The sequence below is a fragment of the Styela clava genome, chromosome 3 (assembly GCF_964204865.1).
Source record: "Styela clava chromosome 3, kaStyClav1.hap1.2, whole genome shotgun sequence".
NCBI classification, from domain to species: domain Eukaryota; kingdom Metazoa; phylum Chordata; class Ascidiacea; order Stolidobranchia; family Styelidae; genus Styela; species Styela clava.
Window position 1 is genome coordinate 12,467,632 of NC_135252.1, and position 19,056 is coordinate 12,486,687.

General features: G+C 33.2%; 1 protein-coding gene across 2 annotated transcripts; it reads right to left on the reverse strand.

Moving 5' to 3' along the window:
• Positions 1-6,376: 6,376 nt before the first annotated feature.
• LOC120342629 (uncharacterized) lies at positions 6,377-17,109 on the reverse strand. 2 transcript variants are annotated; one of them, XM_078110969.1, is made up of 4 exons: positions 16,575-17,109; positions 9,720-9,874; positions 8,600-9,090; positions 6,377-8,398 (listed from the first exon to the last, which is right to left on the reverse strand). In XM_078110969.1, exons 1-4 carry the CDS (start codon positions 17,047-17,049, stop codon positions 7,831-7,833), a joined length of 1,689 nt encoding a protein of 562 aa, XP_077967095.1. In that variant the 5' UTR covers positions 17,050-17,109; the 3' UTR covers positions 6,377-7,830. The 2 variants fall into 2 exon arrangements, with proteins under 2 accessions (XP_077967095.1, XP_039267476.2); XM_039411542.2 differs by having other exon boundaries at positions 8,054-8,398; positions 8,604-9,090.
• Positions 17,110-19,056: the final 1,947 nt, after the last annotated feature.

Here is a 19,056-nt window from a genome sequence, read left to right on the forward strand (position 1 = left end):
AAGCTTTTTTACTAAACTGTATATAAAAACCGACATCCATTGTTCTTATTTGTATTTTCTATACAAAAATCAAGTGACAAATATCATAATTGTGATATCACACAATCTTGAATAGTGATCTTCACCTTACCTCAGGTCAATTAACCTTTCCTCTTCCACACATTTTAAATTTATTTTAAGGGTAGGGTTTAATTAAATCATTTTGAATATTCAAATAATTATCTTATTTTCAGGCCAGGGTTCATTTCGAGGAAACACGGTAGTTTTGCGATGATTAGCCATTGCTGTGTTCTGGGTTATGTCATAAAATAAACAAAAGAAAATTAAAGTTAAAGTGGGTCGCCATAAGATTTGGTAATAAATAGTGGGTCCCAACTCTAAAAAGTTTGGGAACCACTGGTCTATAATTCTACAAGATTTTATGTATTTTAATTTACCCTTATGGTTATGTTACAAGTCAAAGTACTGTCTAGTTTTTAGTTTGACTGGAAGTCGATATTAAGAGTGAAATAACAAAAAAACTTTACAAGAGAAAAAAATTGAAAAACAAAATTGGGATAAGTAATCTAACCTTTCGTATTTTTCGAATTTTAGATTGTACTATCTGAATATATTTCTACACCATAACGTGTAACATAATTTATCTATCTAATCCAATATTTTAACACGTATAGACTTATCCAAGTTAAATGAGTTATCAAAGTTAATTAAATGAGCATTTTCAAAATATTTTTTTCGAATGTTGATATCACATTTTCATTTCGTTTTTTTTATGATGAGTTAATTTATGGAACTTTCTCAATATCTGCAAAAGAATAAATAAAATTTTGAAACGTTCAATCCACAACTGCGTATTCAAATATAATATGCAAAAGATGATTTTCGAAATATATGTTTTCGAATGGTGAACTCACACTTTTTAACTGAATACGAAGTGGACCTATGGGTTGATTTGTTATTATGTTGTTGTCGTTGTTGTTAGCAATTTTCTTGGTGTTGTGGCAAAATTGCTTTTTTCATTAACTACTGGACTAATTTCTTTGAATTTTTTTGAATATGAAATCATAATATTTTATAACTCGCTTAAAAGCTTAAGTAAAATGTTGACACTTTATATATTTACAATTTAAAAATTAATTATTGCTTAATGCAATGAAATTGCGCGAAAATTATTCATAGTCATAAAACGTTTCCTAAATAAGTTAATGAATTGGTATGTTAGTTTGGAGTATCTGCAATACAACCAACATAAAAATATTTTTGATCACTTTTTGTTATTTATACACTCCGTAACACGATATTTCATCGATAGATTTGAGATAATATCATTTCTCGTATTTTAAACAACGGTAAACCATTAAATATAACATCGATTACGTTATTAATCATACAAGTATGAACAGAAAAGTAATAAATGAAGATAATTAGGTAATTGGGCGATCTACCAATTTCCTTAAATTTTCAATATACTGTAAATAGGTTTTTTGTAGTTTCTGTTTATTAATGAATTTTTTCATTTATATATTTAAAATCTTGTTCAGTTTCTCAAAATAAAGCTAAAGATTCATTCATAATCGAGTAGAATTAAAACTTTGTTATTCAATAAAATGACTGTATAAAAACATTCAAAAAAGATTTTGTGGACATTTTACATAATGATATAAAACAATAGGTATAAAAACACTATATAGTCACACTGAGCAATGCAGATTTTGTCGTTAATATAAACAACTTTTATTAACTCACCTATTCACTTATTATAAATCAATTCCTCATTACAAATTCTAATTTATCCGGCATTTCACTAAAATAGAACAGTTTTGAAAACTTGAAATGAAAGAAGTTTTTTTAATTTTGGAGAGGAATAATGGCTCAATTTTAATTTTGTTTTGATTTTTCAAATTTATTTCAGTTTTCTTTGACTATAAATTTTTTCATATTCAACGTCTAACAAATAACACAAAATTGGGGAAGATAAAAAAAATTATATTAAATGTAAATATCTTGTTAATCAGTTAATTACAAAATCTCACCGTAAAAAAGCCTGCTTTTCACAAAGTTTGGGCCCTGCAGAATGAATATAGATTTTAAAATTCTGAATTGTATTTCTATATTGCCATTAAAAACTTTTTTTATTATTATTATTGTTAAATTTGTACAAAAACAAATTTAGACTGAAACATTTAATGATGCTATAGTTAAAATTGATGTAGTACCAAGTTGAAGTGTTATAAAGTATCACTTCGATGGTACTTGAAGCGGAATGGGCGCGACAAATTTAAGTTGGGGACGGATATTTTGTTTTGTTCCCATTCCAATTTACAAAGGGAACCATAATTCGCCCTGTTATTATCAAAAACAAAAAAACAAATAACCTAAAAATTTGATTGCAAATGGTATTCTTGGGTGATACGATTTCAAATATGATAATATTCCATCCTACTTTGGATAGAAAATTAGCAATATCGATAAATGGTTGAATACGAAGTAGCAAGGGATACTATTTTGTGTTTCGTAACCGGTACATATAGCGATGAAAATTCAGTGCTTGTTGTGCCAAGTAGTCTTCAGACGTTAGACGGTGAAACATATACTTGATAAAACAAACTGAATCGATACTAAAACTGGATGTTAGTTATATACTTGGTAAAGATTTGTTGAAATCCCGATGATACAAATGTGTGAGTTTTGTTTAGTCTCCCACTGATCACATATCGTTGTAGATTGTCGATGGAAATCATTTTTGGAATTTGGCAATCGAATGGTCTGCTCCTAACCATACAATAACGTTGCAAGTATTACCATATATAAGTTGAAATGCTTCAAAAAATTACCAAAATCTCATAAATTGACAATACACCAAATGTCGAATGGTACCTTCCGCCATTTTAGTTCTTCTCGATGTTATTTTGCACCTCTATCAATGGAGCGCGAACCGAACATGAGATGGCGCTTTTGTGTAACGATAATGAGTCTTGCCTTCAAAAGTTAGCGTGTGGTAACATCAAAGTAATTACCATACGCTCGCTTTGAGCGCACTATCATTATGGTGGGCAAATTACGTGGGGGACAATGCTGTAAATAAAAAAAAAACTGAAATTTGCTTTTTTGTACAAAATTTTCAACTTAAGAGGGACGACCTACGCAAACGAAGCTTCGTCTTTTCAAAATATGCGATCATAATTAAATTTGTATAAAACATTTTTATACTTTGCGTTGAGAGTTGGATAGGAATGATCAATCAGTGTAAAATGGCGCAATAGTGTTTAATATTTGATATTTATTGTTAAAGATAAACTTGTTCAATTTTCACAACAATCGAATGTAATCAAGCAACCATTTGAGGCAAATAACTCGATTTTGTGTAAGATATGATTAATTTCCCTCTATATTGTTCCAAAATTATTGAATGGACAGAATGAAATGTGCAAACATCCGATTGTGTCTGTGCTAATAATATATTTGAAAAATAATGTATACAAAATAGAACGCGACATTTTCTTCGAACATTTCAGGCATGATTGCACTTGTTCTCTGTTTCTGTCAACACCGTTTCCACTCAGTCTACTCTTATGTCTACAACTGAAGTTCATGAACTCACTTAATGAATAAGAAGCATTCTCGAAGCACGAAATGAAAAATGACCGATGGTCATTGTCGGCGTTCAAGGGGAAAAGAGTACATACGGCGAGACGACGTGAGGTAACACGATACTTACAATGATGAAGAACTATCTTGAGTGGTCTGGGACAAAAACAATCACGAATGCCGTGACGTCCCGAAACGGTCATCCCGAACTATACTTCTCCCATCAAAACAACTTCGTAAATGCCAAGCTACAGCTTAGCTGACAACATAGTTCCAACAAAATATTAATTTTTTAACGACTCATCACAATCGATACCGATTTTGGTAATGTTGGAATAAGCGGAGCTTTAGGTAGCTTATATTTGAATATGCCGAATTGTGAATCTGTGTCAATTAAACTGATTCTAATGAATAACGTGTTGAAATCCTCACAGTAATGAGCTTCAATATTGCACTACTTATAATTTCATACTACATTTTCTATATCTTTTTTTCAAATAGTCTCATTCCCATCTATAAATTACAGATATCTTCCTTCGTTACTAACTCACATATCTTTCAACCCACTCAAATTGATGTAAAGTATATGTATTCTATGATCAAATTCGCTAAACTACGTACACATTCGTCCTATGTGCAATAAAGAAACCTAAACTTGTGCTAAAAGAAATTGTGTAGTCACACGTGACCATGAAAATGAAATCTAAAGCTTTCATCCAGACCGCTTCTTACTCAAGAATCATATTAAATTCCGATCTCGTTTTTTATTTGATACACGTAGAAGGACCTGTACACGTCTATATAATCCTGGAAAGTTTTACAAGTTCTTTCAAGCGTTGCTGAGATAGGCGTGAGGGTCAATAACAAATAGCCGTCAAGTGTATGGACGCCTCATTTGAAGACGATATGAGAATATAAATTGACCTAATCGTGTGAACGACAGCAGAGGAAACAAAACAAACACATGTGCCTATTTATCACCATTGAAATTCGTCAAGGTTAAAGCGAAGTTTAAGGCAACAAACTGAATCCATCAGCCTTGGTTCCCAATAAATACTATTTTGTGTAAACGCTAGTAATTTTTTGTATATAGATAAGGACGACATGCTAAATTTTGTATAGCCATCTTATTTTGTGAAAGTAATGGGGTTATAGTTTTTAAAATGTGTACTGTTCAAAGTATTTTGACTAAGCTATTTATTGGGGCCATAGGTAAGTCCGATTTCACGTAGAATATAGACATATAAATCATAGCAAATGGAATTTGGGATTATTTCAATATAGAACATCGTTAATAAATTGAGCTATCTCGAAATTTTTACTGTATATCTGAAATATGAATAGCAAAAATTTAGTTGAATAAGAGGCACAAATAAGGAGGGCGCAAGAGGTCCGTAAAATGCGTACGAAGGCTTTGAACTGAAAACGACTTGTAACCAAAAAATTTACGCAATTTAAACTTGAAAAGGCAACTTAGTGGAGTGTTCTATGAATTTGAATTGAATAGGTCGTCCATTTTGTATTGTAACCTTTTAGTTGCTTCTGTAGTGTACAATTGGAAAAATCTTAAAAATGTGAAAGCAATGAATGGTTTGTTACTTACGTAGATGATTGAAAAAGAAAATATGTCTATGATGTAGCTCACTAATGAGATGCCCAACTTCACAATGATCCAAATTAAAAACGGTAGATAAAAATTTTAACGCCTCTATTTATTTTATTTTTGAATGAGTAAGCATGCTAATGCAATTTGAGCTTCTAAAGGCCTTCATCGAAATATAGCATCGTCTATATGATGGTTAATGATTTTATGGGGAATAAATCACGGAAATGTTGAATTATTCCATACTGAACAAATGAACCTTAAAATTTTTATTTTTGACCATGTATAAATATCGACATAGAAAATGAACGATATTTCACAACAAATCCAACCAGGGCTTCTTCAACACATAGGTGTTGTGTCTCGTATTCAAGAACAGAGCACTGTTGCAATTGATCGTCGATTGGGGTACATGCTGGACATTTTAACTCATTCAGCGAGCGTCGATGTTACTCACTTTCAAGCTAAACAATAAATTTCAAACCTCAAGGCTGCTATGGTTGGCTCGTAGAATTTGTTTAAATGTCGAGGACTAAAATTATTGACTTCCTAGTGCAATAGACGCCAATAATATGTAAATAACTTGGATTTAAAGTCAGAAGGTACTATAAATAATACACATGTCTGAGGCAAATGAATATTCGTTTGGATAAAAAGCACGGATGAAATCAATTATTAGTGAATTAGAGATGAAATTATCTTTGGGCAGTGGAGAACTTCAAACTCTTTTGAATGTAGGATAGACTCTGAACAATCGATTCTCTCCGTTTGTTATTCTTATTTGCGTTAGAGGCATACCATTTTCATCAAATTTCGTTTGATAAAATGCTTTTATAAACAAGACACATTTAAAAATTGCTAACAAGTTTGCAAGCAATCTTTTGTTTTTACGATAATTCAATTCAGTCTTGTCAGATGAATGAAATTCAAAACCGATCAATGAAGTGTCGAAAACTGAAAGCCCTGTTGCGAAAGACGGCAATAATATGTGATTAAGTTGGATTTAAAGTCAAAAGGTACTAAGTAATACACATGTCTGAAACACTTGATAAAATGCTTATATAAAAAAGACATTTGGAATTGCTTACACGTTCGTAAGCAATGTTTTGTTTCACTTCTTTTTCACTTGCCCCCTTTTCCCCCACACTCAATAATCCCCCAATATAATAATAGCAAGACTTATACAAGCAATTTAAACGAGTTTATTATGAGATAGCGATATTCGAAGAGAAAAAAAATATTATAAAATGCACACTTCATGGCGTTTTGTACCGCGTTCATGCAGAATAATAATAAGCTTTCACATTTGGCGGCAAAAATAGTTTGAAAATACAAACATATTTGACGAGCATGTTAGAATAGAAATGGTATGTAAAAATAGTCGAGAAGTGAATATTTGAATCTAATTAATCTTCACGAGCTATGCAAAGAAAATTAACTACTCTCTTTTTATCCAAAGGTTGAGCTTGAGAATAAACCTCAGCCATATAAAATATAAATCTAGAAAAAAGAAAAGAGAGGATCGTATGAAAACAACATCTTTAACGATTGAAACACACAACTAATTGCCAGAAGCAATTACTCAGCAGAATATATAAAAATTATTAGTACAATTTTTGATAGCAAAAGGTTTTTTCGAATTGAAAGAGATTTTATTTTTAGTTGTTAATCGTATTTCAGATATATTGGTATTTAGTCTCAATGACTTTACTTAGCGCTGCAATCCAGAATAAAGATTTTGAGCAGAGAGAGTAAATTAGGTATGCTACATTAAAGTTGGTGTTTTTCCGATGTCCCTTTTATGTTTTTTGTTCATGGGTTGGGATGATCACTCAATAAAATATAATAATAAGTATGAATATGATATATCAAACAAGTCTGCATTTCGAAACTTATTTTTAAAATCCATATTGATCACATTACATGAAAATTGTGTACAAAAAAATATTGTCTGAGGAAGTGAAATATCAAAATGGCACTTAACGATATTATCATGTGAAGTAGCTGAGTGGACAGTGATGTAAAACGCTGGAGAAAATAGAAAAAACGTATTCTAAAATTTGGGGTTCATATATGTAATCTATTCCAAACCGCGCTAATAAATCTTACTATTGCGAATTGGGTTTAAATAGTTTTAAATCCATGCAACGTCAAATGAACATATATATTATTCCGCTTGAATACTTAACAATTACTTAGTACTTTCATCATATTTTATTTTTGTGGTAATTCATTTTGTGGCCTGACATAACTTCTTTCTAAAGCGTGTGTTGCTATTTTCTCCAACGTTATGATATGAAAATGGAAACTACAGTTGCAGCAATGCTACCGACGTCTAAATGTAGATATTTGCATAGCAAATGCTATAATAGAATATAATAGACAAGCTAGAAATAAAATACCGTTGATTTGTGACAAACTGTAGAAAACTATAGAACAGAAAACAGTACCTTTGTTTGAGTTAAACGTTTTACACTCTCGGTCTTGATTTCATTTTATGGACGATGAAAAACAATGCTATTTGAATAAATTATATTTGCACAATCAGTGCAATTGTGGGAGAATTTTATCATAAAATTCTCTAGTATATTTCTAATTGTAGTATGCAACATTTAGATTATTGTAAAGTTAATTTAAATTTATAATTTTGTCTTGCTTATCCAAACGTTAGCTTGATATTGCAAGTTTCCGCGATTGTTGTTAACGTTTGTATTTCGCGAATTTGTTGAAGCAATGAAATGCTCTTTTGCCCTAATGTTGTAGTCAATGTCATTAGAGTTAGCAGGTGTGTCTGACAACATAGGTGAACGCAGTGCTGCGTTTTCTTGTCCCGGCCTGTTGAGAGCGTTGCGTTTCATGTTGAGACTGTTATAAAGATTGTACCCTGGATCAGGAAATCGATCAGCACTTCCCACCGGACATGAAAACGATGACATGTATGTCGGTCGGTGATGATGTACTGATGTAGGCGTACTCACAAATTGCATCAATTTTAGTTGCGCTTCGTTTATTGAAACGTCGAGAGATGATACGGGATGGTGTTGAGTGGAATTGACTGACCCATGTGATAAGTGGAAGGCAGAGGTGGCTGACGAAGTGGAAATCCTCCCATATTCAGCTGGTCCGGCCAGCCCACCGTTGGTGTCGACGATTGGTTGGAAAGAGTCATAAGGCTTCTGTGCAACACCGAAGTGGGGCTCGTACCTTCTACCTAGTGCAAATTAAAACGATGTAGTTTATCCTTAGTTTAAGCAAGTTTAGTTATTACAAAAGTTGACTAAAACTTTGAAAACTAAAAATTTGAACACTGTTATTATTATTTTATGTAATGAACCGATAAAAAACTTCCTTCCAGCGATCGAAAAGGGATACAGAATTATTGTTCGCTAACAATAAAAGAAGCTTAACCTACCCAAAGCGTCCATTTTTGCACCCATCATTGCAGCAGCGCCACCATCTGGTTTCATCATGCTGAAATCTGACATATTGGTCGGGTGAGGATGGAAAAACCCTGGAGATCCATTCAACATTCTGTCTGCTGTAGAGTTAACAAAGCTATGACGTTGCATGTCATACTGAGAGTGGTTTGAGTTATAGCCACCAAAATATCCTTCCTCTGTGTGAGAACGATTAGGGAGACCTGTTCGTCCGTCATAAGTCAATGTCCTCTGATCTGGTGAGTGATTTGCTGTTGATGGAAGTAGATTCATTGGCGAGTGAGAATGCATAGGAAGAGCTTCATTGCTCGATGAAGATAATGGTGGTGAGACCGCTTGGTCAAACATACTGCCTTGCATATTCATACTTGTACTGCTTCCATGCATCACTCTAGTCTTTGTGTTGGGTAATTTGTTGTCCTTTTTCCATTTCATTCTTCGATTTTGGAACCAGATTTTTACCTAAAAAGCAATATACTAAAATAAGATAAATTCTAATTTCAATGTCAGCTAGAGAATAGTGTTTTTAGACTCAGCCTAATGATTATTTTTGAAGCAATGTTTCGTCGCCATTTTGTATGCTGATTGAGGAATTTTGTATTGTTTTGTATATGTAAAGTAATCGTCACCTTAAGGTTTGTAGAAAGCTTACAATGTGGACTGCAACTTCTCCCCGCAAGTCGGCTATATACGTAATGATCTTGTATGTTTTGATGATAATAGTTACTGATCTAAAACTACGAAATATCCAGAACAGCATACTCTGACCAAAACCAGGTTCAACGGGTAGTTCCTTATACTATTTATGTACACTGGTTTACTGGTCTATTCCATGATTCCAAAATGTCTTGACGCTAATTTTTGTTCTATACGATGCCTGATAACGTGTTGATTATTCAACTTTCTCCGCCGCGATTTAGGGGTTTTTAAAATCAGCAGGCCGGAGTCTACTTAACACTGTCATTTTTGAACAAAAGGCAGCCATTTTTATAAAGTGGTGCAAAGTAATAGGAGTACAGACTGATAATTTCACCGGTGTTTTTCTGTTTTAGTCGCTATATTTAATAAAACTTGAGCGAACTTTATTTTACCTGTCGTTCTGTGAGGCACAGGGAATGAGCTATTTCTATTCGTCTTCGTCTTGTCAGGTAACGATTAAAATGAAACTCTTTTTCCAACTCCAATACTTGGTGTCTGGTATAAGCAGTCCTCGGTCTTTTACCCGGTTCCACTGCTCCATTGAAAACTAGAATATGAAAATTACGCTTATTTTGCCATGATTTATAACCATATAATGATAAAGGAATGCCATAACGACGTGTTTATCTGCAACTGAAGGGTTTTTACACTCTTGAAGGTGAAAAAGACTAGATAAAAACGACTGACAGCAAAGCTGCTGCGTCAACCTTAATTTATCCATCACCAAGAAAGGACTAAAGATGTAACATTCATATTGTGTACATACATCTATGATTTGTACATGAATGTACTATATTCTAAATCCTGTCTTGTACAAAACAAAGAACAAATGATAGAAAGAAGATTCCCTCTCATCACAGTTTCCTCTGCGCAAATCAAAGCTTCATATTTCGGTAACGCTGGCAAGAGTCGGAAACAAAGTATTGGTGTAGTATATAAAATGACCCCGAAGTGTCGTGTTGCGAAATAAGATGATTGGAAAAAATTGTGCCCGGTATAATCTACGATGTTGCAACAATAACCAAACAGCCAACGAGTTCAAACTAATAAAAAGTCAATATACAATATAATATAAGTAACAATATGAGGTAATTCACACTTTGATTGTCAGGAGAAAATCGACTTCCTCATCAAAAGCAGTATGAAGATAATTCGGATAGCATATACAAAAGGTTCATATAAAAAATAACAAGTTTTCAGGCGAGCAGAAAAGTTTATGGAATATATCCTCGCCTTACTTGTTTAACACAAATTCTGAAAGAAGCCATTTTGTCAGATGAACTGAAAGGATGCTAAGTTACAAATGAGACCAAATCATCCACTCTTTTAGTTTAGCTGTGTTTGTGAACATGTATACAACAGTAAGTGACTTTTTTCAAATATGAATAATAAATTCATAGAAAACCCTCATGATCGTGAGCATGTTGTCTCATGATTATCCTAAATATTTAGATTGAAAAATAATTTATCAGGCGCTGCTTAAAAATAAAAGTATAGGTATAAATAATTGACTACTCTTGGCTAACTTTCAAAAGGTTTTCCTCAGGTATGCTAGATTGGGGTATTTTTCTCACCGCACATGCGTTAAATATATTTACAAACTATTTTCTATCTATCTTTAATTTTTCCTTTTAAATTTGTAGACATCTCATTAATCTGAAACAAACGGAAACAATGACATGCATGTTACATTTATGAATGATTTTCATAAGACTGTAGAAAAAGACTGTAAACCTACTAATACTTTATAGTAATTTGTACAATATTTTTCGGTCAAATTACAAACAAAGTAAGATACTGTTTTATCATTGCTCAAATGTTGAAAAATTAAATATAATCGGAAATAAATGACGGATGATAGGTAATGACGAAGTCAGTGTACGGTATGATAATGGATCACCTGGCTGAGACAATGCATAGATACATTAATTATAATTTATTGCTGTACTACGATTCCTTATCCCCAATTTTGCTGCACGATAATTCCCATGTATATACGTTATCATTGAATGAATGTTAGCCTTTGGTGGATTATATAATCAAGATTTGAGAACCAAGTCTAGTCCGGTTACACGATTAGGTCATATTTTTATGACATTTGCGTAATTTATCATTCTAGTTCAATAATTGTATCATTTTCAGGTTTCTCCTGATTTATTGAACATGAAATTTCAAGATTACGTAATGTCTGAATAATTAATTAGTTTTTAGGTATTTAATGTGAAACTATTAAAAAAGTTATTTAAATCATTAACATTTTTACTTATTTATGACATCACGATGTCACGATAAAATAACAGAACAATTAATGACGAAACAATATTATCAAATAATTTAAACTGATTTATTATTAATACGGTTTAACTAGAAATATAAAATAGCTACATAAATTACAAAAAGTATTTCAAGTCAACTGAAATTACGAGGCAATTTAATTAAACTTAAACTAGCATTATATAGAATATTTTCAATGTCGTTTAATAATTGTTCCGCAACACGTAGACAAGCGCAAATTTTCCATTTACCGGACGGATAATCGTCAACCGTGGAAACAAAATGGCGTCGTACAAGTGAAAGCGGTAGACCGTGAAAACAAACAAGTCAATTGGGGCGTGAACACCAAATACGTTGGCTAGTGAATGACATGAATTGAAAAATAAAAACGGTATTATTTGGTTTACGACGTCCCCTAATCGAAAAATAAATCGATTTTTGATTGCAGTGATTCACCCTTCATTCATTATTTTTTCAAAATCAGTATCTCTACGCACCTTAGTTATGTAAAGGCAAAAAGTGCATCGTGCTCAATATTCAAACAGCTTCAAATCATACTGTCATACTTATATGTATGATTTAAACTAATACATTTTACAGATGAATACTTAACGAGGAAGCTCAATATTGTATTATTCTCGTCCTACTTCCGCCCATTCTGAGGCACGAACGACATCCTTCATATAAGTTCAAGTTTCAAATGCAATTTACTGAACGAATGCGAACTGATCGCGGAAAGCATTTTCGAAATGAAGGAGGGTCGTATCATAGTTATGATACGATTCTCTGAAACACAATTTTATATTTTTCCATACTCATGTTATTTACCACTGGAGTGTTTGAAGAAGAACATACGCGAGAAGTATAAACCTTAGTGTTGGATTGTCTCGTAAAGAGTATATTTTCGTTTTACCATTTACTGTTTCATCAGATAAATTCTTGTCGCCATCGTTTATAGTCAATGCTGCTATGTAATATATGAGAAACGAACATAAGGTTCTATTTTAAATTACTATATCGGGAAAATCGTGTTACATCCGATTGTGAACTTATAATTATATCTTATTATTATTTGCTGCTAAATTTAATTACTGTATTTATAAATATTTTGTGCAAAAATATAAAAAGAAAAAATTCTAATATGAACCCGCAAGTCTACCGTATTATTTTGGTAAATATGACTCAGTGATCCCTCAAATTTATAAAATAAGCACAATGTTGGTCATACTATTGGAGAAACGTTGAATGCGTATAATGATTTTTTATATTGTTGCCATGGCTACTATTTGCGCACCTATATCAAGGACTACAATTCATATCCGTTTCTGTGAAAAAAATGTATTTGATAATGTCTTAGATAAGTTAAATCATCATTCTGAATCACACAATTTGCGAGCGTCCATCATTTTACAACTGATATAGCCATGGATTGGGCAAGAATACGGACATTATTATTCAGCAATCTTCAGCATAGAGCGACCCCAATTGTGGATCTCGTGAACTTTCACACCGTGTTTATAGTAACTTTTACTATACCCGACAATAACATCGTATTGGCATCCGCACTGTGTGCGAGATACAAATGTGATTAATTGTTGATTTCCTATTCATGTCGAATATTCATTCTCTTTCCTTTTGCACAGCGGCAAACCAGTTTCCAATCAAAGCGAAGAGCGTCCGCCCTTTCATTGAATAAAGGCGGGCTGGGCAATATACAAAAAGAGAAAGTAGGCTACTGTTTTTCTCTTTTAAACATGGAGTTTATGTATCGTCTATATATCCATGATATATTTACCAGTTATGCATGGCCCTTGCTACGAATAACCTTGGTTGAAATAAGATTTGTGAATAAGAATTGCATTTACATCTGTATTGCGGCTTTGTGCGTTTTAATTAGTGTGATTTCTGGCACGAGAAAAGAGATTCCGTGACCATTTGCTGCTTTATTTACCACGTTAAAATGCTTCCCGTCTATTTGATTTGCATATTATAAAATCAGTGCAACATTTTCAAATTCCCGATTTTATATTTAGCTTTACCGTTTCGTGGATAATGTACGACAAAAATATTACAAAATAAAAATAAATGGAAATGAGTGCACTTCATAGTATCGCAAATCAAGTATAGACCGTATCAAAACATTCCCTTATGATCAGTACGTAATTAACAATTTGAAAAGCTACTGGGGTATCAGACAACAATGGACTGCATCTCTGAAAATACACGTCTAAGACCAAGCACTGCCTGAGTGTAGTTTATTAGAACAGTTTGTGACTGGGAAACCTATATCGACACTCGAAGCACGGACTGACAAATTTGTGAATTTAATTCATTTTTGTTAATCAATTCATTAGTGACACGAATTTTACCAAAACGTCATTTTTTGCAATCCAGCCCGTGACCCGATTTCTTTTGCCATAAGTATACGACGTCATCATTACAAAGCAAATTTCGTGCACTGGAAGGGCGGTTCAACCCTCAGCCGTCTTGAGAGAACATTTTGTCAAGTTACCAATATCTCAGTCGTCGTGTGGTGGTGAATTTTTATGTTCGTGTTTTATTGCGCAAATTATCTTCTTAGACGCCCTAATTTTGCACGCACACGTATCGGCTATGACACGTTTTGAGGCGTACAAACAAATTTTGCGCACGATAATTTTTACGCAAGCTCGAAACTCCTAAAAATAACATCAGATAACCGAACGTCTCAGATCAGAGACTACGTTGGCAAGCTCTGTAGGTTTCACAAATCTTCTAAGAAATACGTCGACAAAAACAAGCCCGAGAAAAAATGAACGGTAAATATTGCATTTGCCGATGAAGACAAATTGTGATTTATCATCCAGCTCAGACGATGTACATTTCCAAATTACTCAAATATTGAGAACTTCGAGATAATATACGTAAAATTGGACGACTTTGCACGGGAAAAACAGAATTGAGCTAATATTAGAAATTTCAACTAGACCTGGCGCGGGTTGTCAATTTTTCATGTAAAATACAGTAGAATTACTATTCCTTCACATGACTAAAAATTATGGAAATACCTAAGAAAAGTTGTATTTAAAACTTTGAGAAAATTCAGCCCTTGGTTCTTGAGCGTCACCTTTGTCTGCTCTTAAAAGTTCATCCACGACAATTCTCTCAGAATGATAAGCAATCGCTTTTAATAGGAAGATATAGAAGTTGATACTAAAATTAACGAGGTGCCTAAGAGTTTAATGAAATTGACAATAAGCCATGCAAAAGCAAGCAACAACTTGACTTTGGAACAAACAAAACGCTTTGTTTAAAACAGCGTTCATTTATTTTTGAACACGCATACTGCCAATGATAATACTCTTATTTTAATAATTCGTTTATTCAGCCTTTGAACTTTCTAAATTAGGGCATCGATTAAATAACTTTTCAGTTCGTTCAGTGTCTGAAAACTGGTCTGCTTGAGAACCTGACCGAACTATACAACCCAATAAATGTATTAACTTAAAACAGAATGAGAAGCTGCTTCCTTTTTGGAATATTGATACTTAAACTACGTGTCTAATTTGACCCTATGACATTTGATATCAGAGCAACAGCATCACGCTGAATTACAACATATTACAGATTTGTCTAAACAATGTTTACAACTTTCCTTCATACAAGCAATGTGTAGTCAGTAAAATGTCTCCAAATTGAACCACAATAAACAATACACTCCTATACTTATAAACCCAAATACAGAACTTTATTGGAATCATCATGCAGAATTGCCGATTAGGACAAAAGATTAGTGCTCAAGTAGGCAGATACCAAAGCAAAAACCTTGTCCCGATATGCAACTTCAACCAATGCATATATATAATCATTAAAGCACATTGGAGTGTTACTAAAATAGCGATTCGATATTCTTCAATTGATAATATATTGACTCCTTGCACATGGCCTTTTTACAGCAATTGTGATATAAAGATTACTATTAAAACTTTCTTAAATGGCTTGTATTCAAGCATTGGGATTTAAAAAACGTATTTCTATCTTTGACATATATATATCGTCACGCTAATAACCGAATTGCGTAAGTCATTTTTGGCGATTTTGAGTTTTTTATAAAATAGGTATTTATGTAATGCTGCGCACCTGTCTGTTAACTCAGATTTTATTTTAAGAATTCCGAAACCCATAAAAATGGAGATTTAGTATGACATGCACATTTGTGCAATTGTTTCGTCATAATAAATTATCATTGGTACCGCAGGGCTATTGTGACGTCACAAAGGCAAAATAACCTCGGCTAAGGATTTTCGAGTTTTTGCATCTCAGATTCTAGCTTAGCGCGTATTAATTTGAATTTATACTACAGTATAGGAAGACGTGCACTTGTGATATTCACTGTCCGAGTCCAATTCACATTGGTTGGCTTTTATATTGGGTGCATTGCTGTTTTATTCTTTATATTGAATCTTAGTCTTATTTCGGTGGGTGTGCAGAACGTGTTATATTGATGAAATATATATTTTTAAACATAAAAAATAATGTAATTGAAACTGATTAGCTATTTTGGGGATTAGACATTGTAGATACTAAGAATTACATTCGTTTTTGGAATGTTCAGTTTTCAGGACTGGTGCATATAGTATAGTTGCAAAATTGCGTATGTCCCCAAGTCATAGACACATTTCTGCGTAAGTCACAGTGCGCCATTATGACGTCACTTAACTGCGTCATACAAATTAACTTAAATCCGGCTACGATCAAAAAATTGAACCATGATAAATTATTGACTCTCAATGGCATAACAATATCATTAGGAAGTTTTTTACGTTTTTCTCAAAACTGCTAAAAATGACTTACGCAATTCGGTTATTAGCGTGACGATATGGTGCTGCGCATAGATGTTTAAAACCCAATTTCTCATATCTAAATACCGTGTATAATTTTGGGCTCAGTTTGTAACGCATATGGTGATAATTTGAACTTAAAATTTAACTTACCATGACTGACATGAATTCTCTTCATCCACGGATAAACAGTCGGTGGAGATTCTTTGCCTTTCCCCTTTGACACTCTTTCATTACTCCCATGCGGGGATGTACCGTTTGGGACATCGCGATACAACATTTCAGGAGCTACATCATTGCCCGTGTGCGACACTCCGAACTCACTCTTCACTAAATGGTTACCAACGCTTGGAAAATCGCTTTCTCTCGCTTGAAAGAAATCGTTGGAAGACGAATTTAGCCTCGACGTTCCCAAATAATCTTCGTGCACAGGCATCATGTTCTGCATGCCCTGCAAATAGTTGTTATTGTTGGCCGCAGATTCGGGAGAGCCCCGTGTTTGCAGAGAAGTCAAGTTGTCACTCACATCGTTGTTACTATTAGCGGTAACCACTGCGGTAACGTTCATTTCTACTGGAAACGGTTTTGAGTGACTGGTAACAGTAACTTCATCATGTAACGCAGCCATTTCCCGTACAACCGGATTTACACCTTTTCATACGCTTACTTGCGGTTAAGAATATGACTGCTGCGATAAAACAATAAGAAATATTAGAATAACAAAATTGGTTAACCACTAGTATTGATTATTATATTAGGCTAACTGAGGCAAATTTTCCGCGACAATGCCCTGCACTACTACTCACATTTTGTTTCATATCTAGACAACAAATTCGGGTATATTAAGCCCCAATTATTGTTATAGTCTTATCTAGTTCTTTTCAGATTATACTTTGAGCAAAAACCTTCATAACTAAGTATGTTTTTTAAAATGTAGTTTTATTTTTGTCAAGTAATACCAATATGTATTCAAACTACTCTGCCAATTCTTCGCTGACAAAAAGTATCTTTTATTAATCGCTCCGAGCAATATACAACAACTTATAAGCTGCATTTTTTCACTGTCACTGACCTTCTGTCGGGCCAATACAAAGTCATGCTATTCCTGGAATTAGTCAGATCCGTCGACTCGAATCGCCATGATTGGGCAGTCAGACAACAGCAGGGGAAAGTAAAATTGTTATCACAGATCACGAATTTCATTTAAACGTCAGATATGATAAATGTCCTCAAATATCGATTTGTCGTGATGACATCACACAACTAAATGAAGTGTGTACGCCCAGTTAGTTGCAGTGTATGGTGGCCCACTTAGAAAAAAAAATTAACTTCTCTACAATCATAATTATACATAAAAAAAATTATTTTGTCACTTATTCGGGTACATTAATTTTAGTTGCCGCAAAATTAACATGCTGAAATAAATAATAATAAAAAAAGAGAAAACCCTGATTTTGTACAAAATTTCTATTCGCCATATAACGCATCATTGTTAGAAAACTTTGTTTGTGGTAAACATATCTTCAAACCATAATGTTCATAATCTTTGGGAACATGGAAAAAAATTTCTAAATGAAAAGCAGACACTGCAATTATTTTAAACTATTAAAACTGATATTATTTTATTTAAAATATTATACATTTTTCATCATCTAAATATATACAAGCAGATGTGTTCTATGCACAAGCCTAGACAGTTTTCAATATAACATGATTCAATTAATCATGTAACATTTCAAAGATATTTGCTCTATAACGCTACATTTTCATGATGTGTATTTGTTTCGGATTAGAATCGGAGACAAAATACCACGATGTAGCACGCTAAAGTAATTAATTTTTCTACGCATTCGATTAATACTTGTCATTTCGAATTCGTGACATGAAAAACGAATAAATCGCGTATTCAATTTATCATCAACGTCAATTTAACTCAAAACTTGTTGAAATTAATTGCATTTTGTAGAAGTCGATCAACAATGTTTGCAAACACAAGGCTGTGAAAAGCATTTGACAATGACGCTCATAGAGTCGTTGAAATATTTTCAAACTTTGTCTCTTATACATGACTATAACAGTGAAAGAATGCTGATTTTTCGCAGTTTGTCTTTACTATTTATTATCAGTATAATCAAAAATGAATCACAGTAGAATGCGTCAGGTATATCATAAATCAAGTTATGCAGTATCTCGTTGTCAAAATTGTTCGATAAAATGGTGTAAAATAGTTGCCATAAATGTTGTTCATATTTCCAAATACGTATAGTTTATCGATAAAAATAAACCTGAAACTCTGCTTGATTGGAAAAGAACCACAGCGCATAAGTGTCAATGAGTACAGTAGTATAAATATGGCGATACGTCTTGACTTGGTAAATAAATGAAAAAAGAACCGCAGCAACAGTAATAAAATTGACCAGTGAAACAACTGATTTTGGACTTAATTCAATCCTAATAGTCCTTGGTCACCTGGTGATCAATAATATGTAATTTGAACACGAGATCCCAACGAATATAGATAGACATGATGACCTTATGCGTAAAAATATTCCGGGTCATCCGACCGAGTTCAAATACAGTGTGACGTAACAATGTCTCAAACGGCTCAAAAATACTACGCCACAAGACATACTGC

Excerpts from the sequence above, each read along its gene's own strand:
- LOC120342629 (XM_078110969.1), bottom strand. The coding sequence starts at position 17,049 with ATGGCTGCGTTACATGATGAAGTTACTGTTACCAGTCACTCAAAACCG. Across the intron at positions 9,875-16,574 it reads GAGAATTCATGTCAGTCATG|TTTTCAATGGAGCAGTGGAA; the intron begins GTAAGTTAAATT and ends TTCATATTCTAG. Across the intron at positions 9,091-9,719 it reads TGTGCCTCACAGAACGACAG|GTAAAAATCTGGTTCCAAAA; the intron begins GTAAAATAAAGT and ends ATTGCTTTTTAG.